General features: G+C 46.5%; 1 protein-coding gene across 1 annotated transcript; it reads right to left on the bottom strand.

Annotated features, from left to right (window-relative positions):
- Positions 1-4,271: 4,271 nt before the first annotated feature.
- Positions 4,272-5,129, bottom strand: LOC118076069 (ubiquinol-cytochrome-c reductase complex assembly factor 3). Its single transcript, XM_035098595.2, has 2 exons — positions 4,904-5,129; positions 4,272-4,596 (listed from the first exon to the last, which is right to left on the bottom strand). The coding sequence occupies exons 1-2, from the start codon at positions 5,021-5,023 to the stop codon at positions 4,465-4,467; spliced, it is 252 nt and encodes an 83-aa protein (XP_034954486.1). The 5' UTR covers positions 5,024-5,129; the 3' UTR covers positions 4,272-4,464.
- Between the last annotated feature and the right edge of the window lie 9,920 nt (positions 5,130-15,049).

Here is a 15,049-nt window from a genome sequence, read left to right as displayed (position 1 = left end):
GCATCCAGTAATGGGGTACTGCCATTCACTCATCTTTCTTTAAGCTTCCAACTGGGTTTACCAACACAGTAACGCCCCAACAGAAGAGACCTGGAAGGGAGAAAAAGAAAAGCATGTGAGGGGTGTGGTGCGAGGAAGAGTTCCAAGGGCCAGATAGAGGGGCCCATTTGGCCCCCCTGGTCCTGAGGTTTCCCACCCTTGATCTTAGTCATCCAAGGATGTATGCCACAAACAGCAGGAAGAAACAAAAGGGGCCAGTGGCAGAGCTAACTTCGAAACAGACATCTCCAATACCCCGCAAGGCAAATGAAGAGAAATGATTGCTAGTCTATATGATTTTAGGGCAGATTTCTTGCCCCATATAAACTGAATGATTTTGGACTATAGGAGGAACATTAGCACTCCCACTGGACCAACTTTCCCAAGTACAGTTTTGGGGGTCACACTAGAAGAGGCACAGGCAACCTTGGCTCCAGATGTTTTGGAACTACAACTCCCACAATCCCTGACCACTGGCCCTGTTAGAGCTAGGGATCATGGGAGTTGTAGTTCCGAAACATCTGGAGAGCCAAGGTTGCCTATGCCTGCTCTAGAAATAGATCAACCTCTGAACAAGAAATGGGCCTCAGTAATCATATCAGGGGAAGATAAAAGTACAGTGGTACCTCAGGTTACAAACGCTTCAGGTTACTAACGCTTCAGGTTACAAACTCCGCTAACCCAGAAATAGTACCTCAGGTTAAGAACTTTGCTTCAGGATGAGAACAGAAATCGCACGGCGGCAGCGGGAAGCCCCATTAGTTAAAGTGGTCTCTCAGGTTAAGAACAGTTTCAGGTTAAGAACGGACCTCCGGAACAAATTAAGTTCTTAACCAGATGTACCACTGTAATGGCAATGGTTATTCACCATGACAACAGAGCCTCTATGGTCAACAGCGGTCTACCCGCTGAGGGCCAGGTGCTGGAAACAAACAGGGTGGGAGGGGGATGACTGCCCTGCTGCCCTGAGGAAGAGCTCATAAAACACTTGGCCGTAAAGAAGTCGCTGGCCTAGACAGGGAACAGCCGCTACTTGGTGGCTTTGCTCGCAGAAGGTCCCAGGGGCTGAATCCCCCAAGGGCATCCCCAGAAATGGCCAGGAGGAGGGACTCTGGAGAGCTGGGGCTACGTTGCAGTAGGCAATATTGTCCCGACGTGCTACAAAGCTTCCTATGCTCCTGTTTGAAAACAGCGCCTTCAGTTCACAACCATGAGGACTAGAACCTTAACTTTTCCAAGAGGCAGAGACAGTTGATGTCTCCTGGGACTGGCAGGGTAAGGTCTGAAATCCACACCCACCAGCTCAGAAGGGCAGGCGCAGTTACCTTCACTACGGTGAGGGCAAACACACTCTGCATATGCTCAGAGGCAACTTCACCCAAATGTCGATCTCGCAGTCGGTCCTGGCGCTGAGCCCAGGGCCAGATTTATGTATAAGCTAAACAAGCTATAGCTTAGGGCCCCACTCTCTTGGAGGCAACCCAAAAAAATTAAAAGAAAAAAAAGCTGAATGTACATTTCCAAAATATGAGATAAAAGACAAATAAAATAAAACCTACATACAGCAACTGTGTTTTGTGTTGTGTAGGCTCCTATGATGTAAGTCATGGGCCCCACCTGCTGGCCTGCTCCCTAAAATATCACTGGTTTGCTCATTTCTATATAAAGGGTGCCTACATTCTGCATGGACTGGTTGCAGGGCAACATGTAGCATGCAGCTGCAGACTGCAGTGCAGCACGGTTGAATATCGGTCAAGCTGTTGTACCTGTTATCTAATATTAAAGAGTGCTTGTAGACTGATGATCAGGCAGCATAGACTAAGGGTATGAGCATATATTCAACACAAAAAACAGCGACAATTTGTTGTTGTCAAAGGACCCCATTACCTTCAGTAGCTTAGGGCCACATCAAACCTAAATCCGGCCCGCACCGGCTCCCCACCCCCACCCCGGAATTGAGCTCCCGCACCTCTCTGCGCCCCCTCACTTACAGACGGCGAAGGTCATCTGGGCGATGTTGCCCATGCTGGGGTAGATCCTCTGGTTCATAATCCGGAGAGGCCCCGAATAGACGAACAAGGAGGAGGCGATCAGGGCTCCCCCGCTCAGGGCGCGGCAGCTGAAGCAGGACCAGAAAAAGGAGCGTTTCTGCTCCGGTGAGGAAGCGGCGTCCTCGGCCCTCGAAGACATGCCTCGGCTTTCCTGAGGGGGAAGGAAGATGGCGGCGCCCAGGACACGGAAGCGGCCCAGAAGCCGCTCTGCTTCCTGTCCCTCGTCTCGGTGGAAGCAGAAAGGGCGGCGTGCACTGCAATGGGTGTCCGAAAAGGCCAAAATTCCCCGATCGATTGGTTCCGCCATCGATTTGGATTGTGACGCTGGCTCCCGTCAGCGTTTGCAAATGGAGGCAAATCTCAAGAGGAGAGGAAGGGGGAATTTCCTCCCTCCAGGAGATATTAGTTAGGGAAATCAAGCAGATTTTGTCCAGTTATTTGTCCACTTCTCCATCTGTATAAAAGCCAGCTTTCCAATATTCTTCAGTGGAAGAATAGAACTGAGAATAAGGCTTTTGCTAGGGAAAGGGGCTTATGTAGGCTGTGGCAATAGGAGCAGGTTTGATTCCGATGGGTGGGCTTCACAGAGAGCAGGTTTGGACCATGCTTAGGCTGGCCTACTAGGGCAAATCATAGAGTGGGAAAACTCCAAGGGTCATCTAGTCCAACCCTCTTGCAATGCAGGAATCTCAGCAAGAGGTCCCCCATCCAATGCGAAACCATACAGGGGCACTGCCCTGTCAGTGCGTCATCCCACAGCTAGCCGCCACTTGCCTGCCTTCTGATATACAACCAGTCCCGGAGGCAGCTCTACCTGTCAGATTCCTACTCCTTTGTGTCAGTGTTGCTTCTTGTAAAACTCAGCCAGGAGGAAGATGGGCACAGCACTTGCATTAGATGGTTCCAGCTCCTGTTGGGCTCCCTGCCTTCTGCCCCAGCGGTTCCAAGGGGCGCAGCCACCACAGACTGCATTCAAATGGTCTTCATAAGGTTTCTCATTTTTTCCCACCCATGCCAATGAATAGCTGTCATTCAGTCTAATGGGGAAACATTTAAGTCAGGGATGTGGAACCTGTTTCTCCATGTGATGACAAATTCAAACTTCCATCAACCTTGACCAGCATATTGAAAGAACCATGGATTATGGGAGTCCAACAACTTTCAGCAGTGCACAGGTTCCCTAAGTACTGTTCATGGCAATGTCACTGCTGTGAGGGCCCAGCCTATCATTCCATGCCTGGCAATGGGTGGCCTGAACCTCAAGTGATGATAGGTCATGGAAGACAGGGGTAAGGAAGCTTTTTTCAGCACAAGAGGACCATGTTCCTTTCTGGGCAACCTTCTGAGGACCACATGCCAGTGGTAGGCAAAGCCAAAGGCAAAAGTGTGGAAACGTTTATATAATTTAGCCGAGTTTAAACAACACCCTGTTTGAGTTTATGGGTTGCTAACTTGTTTGAGTCCTATCAATAATTATACCTTCCTGGTTGATAATCCCTTTCTGCCCCTCTTAAAGAAAACACAAATGAATCTGATTCATATTAATATAAACTACTTTACTATTAGATTCTTTCAGGTTTACAGAGTTGTTCTTGAAGGCAGGCTTAGGTTAAATAACAGATAAACTATATACTAGATAGTAGTGAGTCATGAGAAGTCTGCATCCGAGCAGTTACCTGTTAACACTCCTAGCAGCAACCGACCAACCGTCCAACTGACAAAACTGCCTGCCACATAGAGGCAGTTAGTCCTCTTGGAATGTTGGATTTGACTGATAGCTTTATATCCCACAAAAAGTAGGCACTACAATTAATGTTACCTTGGTACAGTGGTCTAGTTTCTACACAATTACCTCTGTACCCTCCGCCCAGGCAAACAAGACGCAGGATCAGAGTCCAAGGCTGCATTCAAGCCAGGCAAACACTTCTGGGACACAAAGCAGGTTGAGAGGTGCAACTTGAAGAAAGTTCTGAGAATCAGATAGGGAGGCCTGAAGGTCTGCATTCATCCCCTGGGACTGAGGTATCCTGCTCTGGCTGTAAAGTGCATGTTGCCATTGCACAGACAACTTGGCAAAATATAAGCCCTCTCTGTCTCTACAAACACATATTTCTATCGTAACTACAAATTATTATTATTTTGCTAGTTTACAACAAACCTTTAAATAAGCACAGGTGTCACTGTGATTTACAAAGGAAATTTTATCGCTCAATGTTTACACCAAAGCAAGCCTTACAGCAAGAAGGAAGAAAAAACAGAAGAACCTCTCCATTGAAGAGACAGTAAAGTCCTCCTAGATCCAGCATGGAGCAGCTTCTGCAAAGTTCTCAATTTAGAATAGAGTCCAGCCAGCACAGACTCTTTCTGTTCACCGCTATTTTTTCCAGGGCCATGGCTTGTGAGCCACATTCTCATCGGTCTTCGCTGCCTCTTTCAGGATCTCCATTACCATGGCGTTCTGCTTTTGCCGCTCAGTCAACACCTGTGGGGTAGCATCCGCGAACTCCTGGAGAAAGAAATAAAGATGTTTAGGAGATCCAAGAGAGGTGCCTTCAAGGGTGACGTCAAACCGCTGGAGAGTTGCAGCTACGGCTATAGAGAGAGACACGGGAGGACTACATGTGCCCATTGGGGCCAGTATACTCTGACTGGCAGCAGCTCTCTCGGGATCTCTGGGGTCTCTTTCTCGTCAGCTGCTACCTTTAGCCAGAAACGCCACGGGCTGAGCCCGGGCTCCCCGCATGTGCTCGGAGCGGCACCGTCGCTTCCTCTGACCTCCACCGCAAACCCCAGAGACGGGAGCTTTCGCCCACCTTCGCCATCTCCTTTCTGCGCGCATCGTCCGGCGCGATCACGGTCCAAAGCACAAGCCCCGCGCCCGTGGACCCCGCCACGAACAAGATCCCCTTTGCTACGCGGTAGGCAGTCTCCATGGAAGCAAACGACACCCCACCGCTCCAAAAACACGCTCCCCCCCCCAAAAAAAACAAGCGGTAAGGACCAGCCTCCCTGGAAGGGCGAGGGGAAGAAAAAACGTGGCGCACCACCCAGAGAGCAGAGGTGTGTCTGGGCTAGAGTGTCCCGGCCGCAACCTAGAGATAAGAAAAGGAGAGAGTTTTGGAGATGTTAAAGGAGCGCCAAAGAGGGGAGAGAGTCTTCCTCTTTCGAACTTAGGTCTTCTTTTGTTTTTTAAAAAAGTAATTCTTTCGGATTTGGATTTTAAAATTGCCCTGAAAATGCCGGCATCAATAGGAAAGGGCCGTAGCTTGGTAGCAGAACATCTCCGTTGCAATGCACAAGGTTCAGTCCCCAATGGCATCTCAGGAAGAAGCTCCTTGCTTGAAACCCTGGAGAGCCGCTGCCAGTCAGTGTAGGCAGTACTGAGCTAGAAGGGCCGGTAGATGGTCCGATGGAAATAGCAGGCAGCTTCCTCTTCTTTATTTTCTTTTCTTTGTGTTACTCTGGAGGAAAAGCGAGGCTGATGGGAATTGTAGTCCAAAATATCTGGAGGACACCAGACGGGTGAAGAGCGCTCAATTTACCGCATGCTCCATGCAATCCTATTTAGCAAACTGAGCTAAACGCTCTGAAACTGCCAAGCCTGCCTGATATTTATTGACAATTGGCATCTATTGATTGCTACTAATTACCTTATGTGACGGGTTTATTTTCCCCTGGAAAAATAAAGCACGGGGGGGGGATCCCACCTCACATCACTGGTAAAAAGGATGCCAAACAAAGGGATGATTTTATGGTACGTTGGAAACCGTATATCGGATATAGCAGAAAGAGCTCTCAGCTTCCTCCCGCAAATGATCTTAATGTCTCATAATGACCAAAGAGCAGAATAAGATTATCCTCATATTCATTATTTTATATATTTATTGAGTTTTCCAATTTAACAATCCAATAAAAACCACATTAAATGCATTCCAAAATATAATACAACCAAGAAGACCAAATTTTATGCCAAATTATATATCTTTGGGTGACTTCCCATGCTCTGAACCTCATCTTCATTACTTTAAAGGTAAAGGGACCCCTGACCATTAGGTCCAGTCATGACCGACTCTGGGGTTCCGGCGCTCATCTCGCGTTATTGGCCAAGGGAGCCGGCGTACAGCTTCCAGGTCATGTGGCCAGCATGACAAAGCCACTTCTGGCGAACCAGAGCAGCACATGGAAACGTCGTTTACCTTCCCGCTGTAGCGGTACCTATTTATCTACTTTGACGTGCTTTCGAACTGCTAGGTTGGCAGGAGCTGGGACCGAGCAACAGGAGCTCACTCCGTTGTGGGGATTCAAACTGCTGACCTTCTGATTGGCAAGCCCTAGGCTCAGTGGTTTAACCCACAGCGCCACCTGCGTCCCTGTTCCAGGAGGTAGTTGCAGGCAAAGGGGTCTGCAAGTGGAAAAGGGCTGTTTTTTTGCATTAAGCAACCTTAAGCAAAAAATGGGGAGAGGTAAAAGGATCCCCTTGGCAATCTAGTAAGGCAGTGGTACTCCAAGGATGTGGCATGCAACATTGGTGTGGCAGGAGAGGGTGGCAAGTGTTGTGGGAAGATTCAAGGACAATCAAAGAAACCTTTAAACATTTCAGCGTAGTATAGTATCAAAAAAATTATTTTTATTTGCAGAATGTGGATAGATATCTTTTCAAAATGAGAGCAAGGACTTCAAGTGATACTGAATACAATCGTAGTTGTGTTTTCCAACGTATTTATTATTGATTTAAAAAATGGTGTGGCACGAGCACATTTTTATTCAGAATGTTTGGCCCTGAGAAAAAAAGTTTGAGAACCACTGTTATAAGGTGATTTTAGCCTGGAACGCTATGGCATGGAGAGAACGTTTATCTTCTTCACCACTTCAATTTCTGGGAGACAAGTTGCTTATAAAAGGCCAGGGGTGGGGCCGGTTAAAAATAAAGAAGCAACTTTGTTGTTGTTGTTGTTTAGTCATTTAGTCGTGTCCGACTCTTCGTGACCCCATGGACCATAGCACGCCAGGCATTCCTGTCTTCCACTGCCTCCCGCAGTTTGGTCAAACTCATGTTCGTAGCTTCAAGAACACTGTCCAACCATCTTGTCCTCTGTCGTCCCCTTCTCCTTGTGCCCTCCATCTTTCCCAACATCAGGGTCTTTTCCAGGGAGTCTTCTCTTCTCATGAGGTGGCCAAAGTATTGGAGCCTCAGCTTCAGGATCTGTCCTTCCAGTGAGCACTCAGGGCTGATTTCCTTCAGAATCGATAGGTTTGATCTTCTTGCAGTCCATGGGAAGCAACTAAGAAGCAACTAAGCAACTGAAAAAAAGGTGGCAACCTACACCTCACTATTGGCTTGTCCGATGAAATGTCACCTTGTGCATTAAAAAACAACAGTATGATATCACAATGTACTTCAGTGTGCCCACTGTCCACAGTCGGGTAATGTGATTTTGTGGCTATATACACATTGAAAGGGCCCATCTGTTTCAAGTCAAATTTATGCATTCCTGTACTGTACACACCCAGAGAGGGGGACAGTGTCTTCACCCCATACTTCTGGTTACAGGTAGGTAGCCGTGTTGGTCTGGATCGAAGTAAAATTAAAAAAATTCCTTCAGTAGCACCTTAAAGACCAACTAAGTTTTTATTTTGGTATGAGCTTTCGTGTGCATGCACACTTCTTCAGATACAGTGAAATGGAAGTTTCCAGGCACTTATGTAGAGAAGGGGTGGGGAGGGGTGGGGATGGGGAGGGGGGATCACTCAGAAGGGTGGTGGAAATGGGTGATTGACTGACTGATAGCTGTTGATGACCGCAAACGACTGCAAATGGTTTTGCATGAAAAAGCAAGGGTTGAGATGGCTGAAGATCGCTTATCATGTATAATGAGATAAGAACCCGATATCTCTGTTCAAACCAGGTCCCTCCATGGTTTTGAGCTTGGTGATAAGTTGCAATTCAGCAACTTCTCTTTCCAGTCTATTTCTGAAATTCTTTTGTAGTAAGACAGCTACTTTGAGATCTTGTATAGAATGTCCTGGGAGATTGAAGTGTTCTCCTACTGGTTTTTCTGTCTTCTGGTTCCTGATGTCAGATTTATGTCCATTTATCCTTTGGCGTAGGGTTTGGCCTGTTTGTCCAATATAGAGAGCTGAAGGGCACTGTTGGCATTTGATGGCATACACAATGTTAGAGGATGAGCAATTAAATAGTCCTGAGATGGTATGTTGGATGTTGTTGGGGCCAGTAATGGTGTTGTCTGGGTGTATGTGGCAGCAAAGTTGGCATCTGGGTTTATTGCAGGCTCTGGTACCAGTGTCCATGTTAAGTCTGGTGGTTAACTTAACATGGACACTGGTACCAGAGCCTGCAATAAACCCAGATGCCAACTTTGCTGCCACATACACCCAGACAACACCATTACTGGCCCCAACAACATCCAACATACCATCTCAGGACTATTTAATTGCTCATCCTCTAACATTGTGTATGCCATCAAATGCCAACAGTGCCCTTCAGCTCTCTATATTGGACAAACAGGCCAAACCCTACGCCAAAGGATAAATGGACATAAATCTGACATCAGGAACCAGAAGACAGAAAAACCAGTAGGAGAACACTTCAATCTCCCAGGACATTCTATACAAGATCTCAAAGTAGCTGTCTTACTACAAAAGAATTTCAGAAATAGACTGGAAAGAGAAGTTGCTGAATTGCAACTTATCACCAAGCTCAAAACCATGGAGGGACCTGGTTTGAACAGAGATATCGGGTTCTTATCTCATTATACATGATAAGCGATCTTCAGCCATCTCAACCCTTGCTTTTTCATGCAAAACCATTTGCAGTCGTTTGCGGTCATCAACAGCTATCAGTCAGTCAATCACCCATTTCCACCACCCTTCTGAGTGATCCCCCCTCCCCATCCCCACCCCTCCCCACCCCTTCTCTACATAAGTGCCTGGAAACTTCCATTTCACTGTATCTGAAGAAGTGTGCATGCACACGAAAGCTCATACCAAAATAAAAACTTAGTTGGTCTTTAAGGTGCTACTGAAGGAATTTTTTTAATTTCACCCCATACTGTACTGTCTTACCTGATTTGTTTCCCCGAACTGGCAAACCCCACCTGCCACAGAATTCCTATTCAAGGAATATGTCTTCTGCACATGTGTGCTACCATATGCCTGAGCAGTACACATCTCAACTTGCATTTTCAAATCAGGTGGCAGGTGGTTTGTGGGGGAATGCATCGAACAGCAGAATTTCTAGATAGACTACGGGATACAGATGAGTGTGAGGCTTCAAATGCCTGTGTTGGGAGTACAGTAAATTGGATCCAGAGTTTATGACAATGTGCTGTGCACACAGCCAAGGATGGGTTCCCTTCTCCCCTTAATTGGATTATCATCAGATCTGGGAAATCCACATTAGTTGGAGGGCGGGGGACATGACTGAGGATGCTGGGAAACCAGACACAAGTAACTTAATAGCCACATTAATTTTTTTTAAAATATATTTTTATTAATTTTCCAATTAAAACCAATTATATCACATTCATTATTTCAAATTATACACATATATATCAATCAAACCGAATGTTATGCCAAATCATCTAGAAATTTTTTTTGGGTTCCCATGCTTCAAGAAATTGGGGATTCCTCGCAACCGTCCACTGCCGTCTTTTTTCTAAAGTTCAAATCGTCTCTCCGAGTTCATAATAATCCAGATCTTTCCCTTACAGTCACATAGATGTTTTCCTCTTTCAACCGATTATTTCCCAGCTGCTGAGATAAATGTCAAACAAAGTTTCACAAATGTTCTTTCTCCTGTGTGAGTTAATCAGTCCAGCCTCCCCATAAATCTTCTTGGTCTGGAGCGTCCCTATTGCGTCGACTCTCAACACGAAGCAGCGCCATCTTAAAAAAACTCAAATCACTTTCGTTTTCTCTCATAGATTAACGATCTTTATAAAATTTACAGCTTTTCCAGGCAGAAGAACCAGACCTCACACCATGCATAGACTCTTGGTAAATTAATGGATCTCCTTGCCCTATAGCTGAACTTAGCTTCAGGTCGCTGCTCCAATTCAAAGTGCGTCACAACTCATAAATCCTCCGAACGCGTCCAGGCACTCCTCCCATCCAACTAGAGGGGGGCTTTTCTCGTCAGCAACTCCTCATCTTCAAAAAATATACTCAATAACAACAGTTTATAAAGTTCAACTCACACAGTCTTTTGCTTCTCTTTCACTCCAAACAAGCCAGGACATCACGTCTGGGAAGGTACGAAGTAACTCATATGAAAAAAAATAAAAAAGAAAGACTCGCTTCCCTTATCGCTCCGTCCCCATCAATCCTTCTTCCAGATGAAATATAGCCTTTAACTCCTCACCCTCAGCAGCATAGATTTCTCGGCAGTAAACAGCGCTTCTGCCCCTCCTTCTGAAGTATGTCCATAGATTTAAGCCTAATTATCTTCTTTAATCATGGAAATCCCCGCCATGCAGATTAGCGTCCGGGAGTCCTGGCCCTCGTAAGTGCTTCAGCCCAAGCTCCCCCCACTCCATAAATAGTCGGAGTGGGTCTGGGGGCATCGCGGGCCAGCGGCCCCTCTCCGTAACCCCCGGAGAGGGTAGGGGGTTGCCATTTACTCCCCTAGCAACCGCCAAATTCCTTACGAAGGTCAGAGGGATGGAAAACAGGTCCGCCATTCCTGCAGGCGGAAACCGGAACCAATAGCCACATTAATTTTATGAGTGGATGAGGCCATATGATCTCAGAGGATGCTTTGTAAAAATGGATCACAGGATAGGAGATGGGAGCTTGCTGCCTGGATGAACCGAAGCTGGATAATGCTGTTAATGTTGATTGCCCCTTGAGGGGCAATCCTTCAGGTGCCACGTTGTTTACCAGCCCCTGCTCCTGTGCTGTTACCACGAGATGTTGGCTTGCGGGTGTCAGAGTTTGTTCTTGCCTCGCTGGGTGGACAACATTCTGATTTGAGTATCGTTTTTCAACTCACGTACTTTCTTCCACAGTAGTTTACTGATGCTGGGACTTTATTGTGAGGTTGCCATTATCGATGGACATGCATCAGAAAGGTTAGATACAAAAAATGTATTGTATTATTATTTTTAAAAACCCAAAAGTCTAACTTGAGGGTCAAGCCGCTATTAAAAGCAGAGGTGCAGGCCTAGCTGGGTTTGTCCTATCAGTTGGCAACCCACTTACACCTTGATATGTGCAATGAGGCACACACAAAGGACAGCTGTCCGCTTTAAGTAAGGCATTCCCCACCCTTCGCACTAGCCCTGTGACAATCTCTGCCTTGAGCTCATTAGCTGTGCTTTGAGTTTCCATGATCTCAGAGGGCGATTAATATCCAGGGAATAGAGATGGATGGCCAGTGTCCTGGGGTGACCTCACCCCCTGGATATGGAAGCCCCTCCTTCCCCCCCCCAATTGCTCTGTTATTCTGTCCAGAGCCTGGGGAAGCAAACACCCTCTCTGCCCCACACCAATACCACCAGACAAGGAATAGGATATTTCCGCTGCTGGAAGGTGAGCCCTGGGAATTGGAAGAGGATCCACCCAAGATCCCACAGGATTGATTTCCAGGAAAAGGTGAGAAACTGAAGGGGAGGGGTAGAGAGTTCCTCTTGGCAGATTCCCAACAGCACCTGCTTCCTTGCTTTCGAGGAGTTCCTATAGGAACATAGGAAGCTGCCTTAGGCTGAGTCTGGCTGTCGGTCCATCTAGCTTAGTATTGCCTGCACTGACTGGCAGCAGCTCTTCATGGTTTCAGGGAGGAATCTCTTCTTCCCAGCCCTACCTACCTGTGTTGAATCAGGGACCTTCTGCATGCAAAACATGGAACCACTGAGCCATGGCTCCCCTCTCCCAAATAAAGTAAGATTCTATGGTTCCTCATAGTTCTGAAGGCAGAGCCAATTTATTTCATTTTATTAAGTTTATATCCAGGCCTTCCTCCCAAAGGAGCCCAGGGTGGCAACCAAAAAGTAATAAAACAATTAAGAAATACTGGCTGGGGGGGGGGAGCCAGTACCTGTATAGGTGCAGACTGGGAAAGCTTCTTCAAGGATGAATGCCTTCCGCAGGTGCTGAAAATAATACAGTATATAGGAACATGTGAAACTGCCTTTTAGCTCAGTCCATCTAACTCAGTTATCATCTACACTGACATATCAACCTTAGATAGACAGGTTGGAGGGTCAGTCCTGGTAAGGAATGTGTAGCCTCTTTAGTTACACTAGCTACCTGTTAATTCCCAGACCCAATTTCAACATGCTAGTAAATAATAAAATAATAATAATAATAATAATAATAATAATAATAATATAATATAATAATAATTTATTTATTCCCCGCCCATCTGGCTGGGTTTCCCCAGCCACTCTGGGCGGCTTCCAACAGAAATATTAGAATACACTAATTTCTTAAAGATTAAAAGCTTCCCTAAACAGGGCTGCCTTCAGATGTCCTCTAAAAGTCTGGTAGTCGTTTTTCTCTTTGACATCTGGTGGGAGGGCGTTCCACAGTGCGGGAAATGAGAATTTCAGCATGGTATACCACACACTCTGCAATTGCAACTTTCCCCTCTGGTTCTGCTCCTGTGCCTTGTGCATCAGAACTATTTTTAAGAAGAGTGAAGCTTGTCTTCAGGGTAGAGACAAAATATTTGAGGTGGGGAGGGGAAGCTTCACCTCTTTAACTTCTGCGTGTCAATAATATGTTTGTTTGTTTGTTTGTTTGTTTGTTTGTTTAATGTGGCAAGGTTCCCAAACAGCTTCTCTTGAGAGCGCTCACACCCGCACTCTCCATTTAAAGCACATCTCTACCACTTTCTGCCTTCCATCCAATAATCTCGGGAGTTGTAGCTTGTTACGGGTGCTGGGAGCTATAGCTCTATGACGGGTCTCCTAACTCCTCTCAGCGCCCCTTCGCAAATGACAGTTCCCAGGATCCTTGGGGGGAACCCACAACTTGCTTAAAGTGGTATAGGTTTTCAACATGTGGTGAAGATTCTGACCAGCCCAACTTTGACATTGCTGCAAATCCCTTAGAGTTTAGGGTTGCTTCAGGAGTTATAAGCATAGCTGCCAAGTTTTCCCTTTTCTCGCGAGGAAGCCTATTCAGCATAAGGGAATTTCCCTTAAAAAAAGGGAGAACTTGGCAGCTATGCTTATAAGACCCTGCATTTAGTGAGTCTGCCATGCACCGAAGGAGGATAATATCTCAGTTCCAGGGGGAGAAGACTCTCCCAACTGGAATATTTTTGCCACAATAACACCCTGTTATAAGAAAAAACTGCTCATTTCCCCCTTATGGGGTATCCAAGAGCCTGTATAGAGCCCTTAAGTAGGTTCTCTATCAGTAGGAGAAAATAACAATAGGCCAACCAGAGAATATTGAGAAGCAAAGCAGCTAGTAAGCCTGATCTTTATTAAACTGTTGCAACAGGGTGCTCGCCACCCCACGCAGGAAGGGAGGAGAGGAACCCAGAACAAAGGTGTGCAAGCTCTTATATAGACTTTTGAAATTGCCCACCCTGTAGCTCAAGGTAAAGGTAAAGGGACCCCTGACCATTAGGTCCAGTCGTGACCGACTCTGGGGTTGCACGCTCATCTCGCATTATTGGCCAAGGGAGCCGGCGTATAGCTTCCAGGTCATGTGGCCAGCATGGCAAAGCCGCTTCTGGCGAACCAGAGCAGTGCACGGAAATGCCGTTTACCTTCCCGCTGGAGCGGTACCTATTTATCTACTTGCATTTTGATGTACTTTCGAACTGCTAGGTTGGCAGGAGCTGGGACCAAGCAACGGGAGCTCACCCCGTCGCGGGGATTCGAACCGCCAACCTTCTGAGCAGCAAGCCCTAGGCTCAGTGGTTTAGCCCACAGCGCCACCTGGGTCCCTTAAGACCACCCCCCAAAAATATCATACATACATCACAGAAAGAGGTGGTCTCCAGCTGAAATTTGAGTGTGTTGCTTCTCTCCTGTCTGCCAGGATACCTGATAACGCCTTATTATCTGATTGCCTTTTCTGGGTTCCTGAATCTCTTAAGCCAGGGGTTCCCAACAAAATTTTCTCGAGGACCCCTCATCGAGACGCTATTGTGACAAGGATCCCCATTAATTCCTAATCCTAAAATTAAAAAGTGAGAGCCAAATTAAGAGTCTTTTTATATTTTATATTTATACGTTTTTTACAGTTGCTTGAACATCAAGTGCATTATCTTCCTCTTCATCTGTAGGCCTTTGTTGTTTTAACGAACCACTTTTTAACCAACGGTCCATTTTTAACTACGCGAACTGTAGCTTCCGCGAAAAACGACGCTTTGTTTACAAGCACTACTGTTTTGCAAAGAGGCAGCGCGCGCCAGGGAGGAGGGAGGGGAATGGAGAAGACAGGGTACCTGCGCAGTAGCGCACAAATGAAGCCGACGCGCGCAAAGCATCTTGGGGAGGTGAGCGTTAGTAGAATGCGCGCGCTGCCTCTTTGCAAAACAGTAGTGTTTGTAAAGCGCCACCTAACGGCATACAGCAGAACTACTGCCTCTATCTAATTCTAGTTTTGCGCTAGACTCTGCTCATGCAGGAAGCGGCCAAAACAAAAAATCTGTTATCATACGAAATATATTTAATATTTTTTTTATTCTAATAGCATCCTGCGGACCCCTCTGGCATAGCTCGCGGACCCCTGGGGGTCCGCGGACCACCTGTTGGGAACCACTGTCTTAAGCATATTGATAGTGTGCTCAGCTTAACAGATACTTGCCAGACTGTATTTACAGGGAGGTGTAAGCCCCTACAGTCCAAAGACAATTGAAAAGCTTTCCCCATTTCCTTCCTCCCCGCAGAGAAATTATTGAGGTCAATTTGGGAAAGGCAAAATGGCTTCAGGGTTGCTCTCCTGTACTATTTCAGACACAATACTTATGCATGTGTGTT

The sequence above is a fragment of the Zootoca vivipara genome, chromosome 17 (genome assembly GCF_963506605.1).
Source record: "Zootoca vivipara chromosome 17, rZooViv1.1, whole genome shotgun sequence".
In the NCBI taxonomy this organism is placed as follows: Eukaryota; Metazoa; Chordata; class Lepidosauria; order Squamata; family Lacertidae; genus Zootoca; species Zootoca vivipara.
The sequence above is the reverse complement of the archived record's forward strand: the minus strand, read 5'-3'. Positions and strand labels throughout refer to the sequence as shown.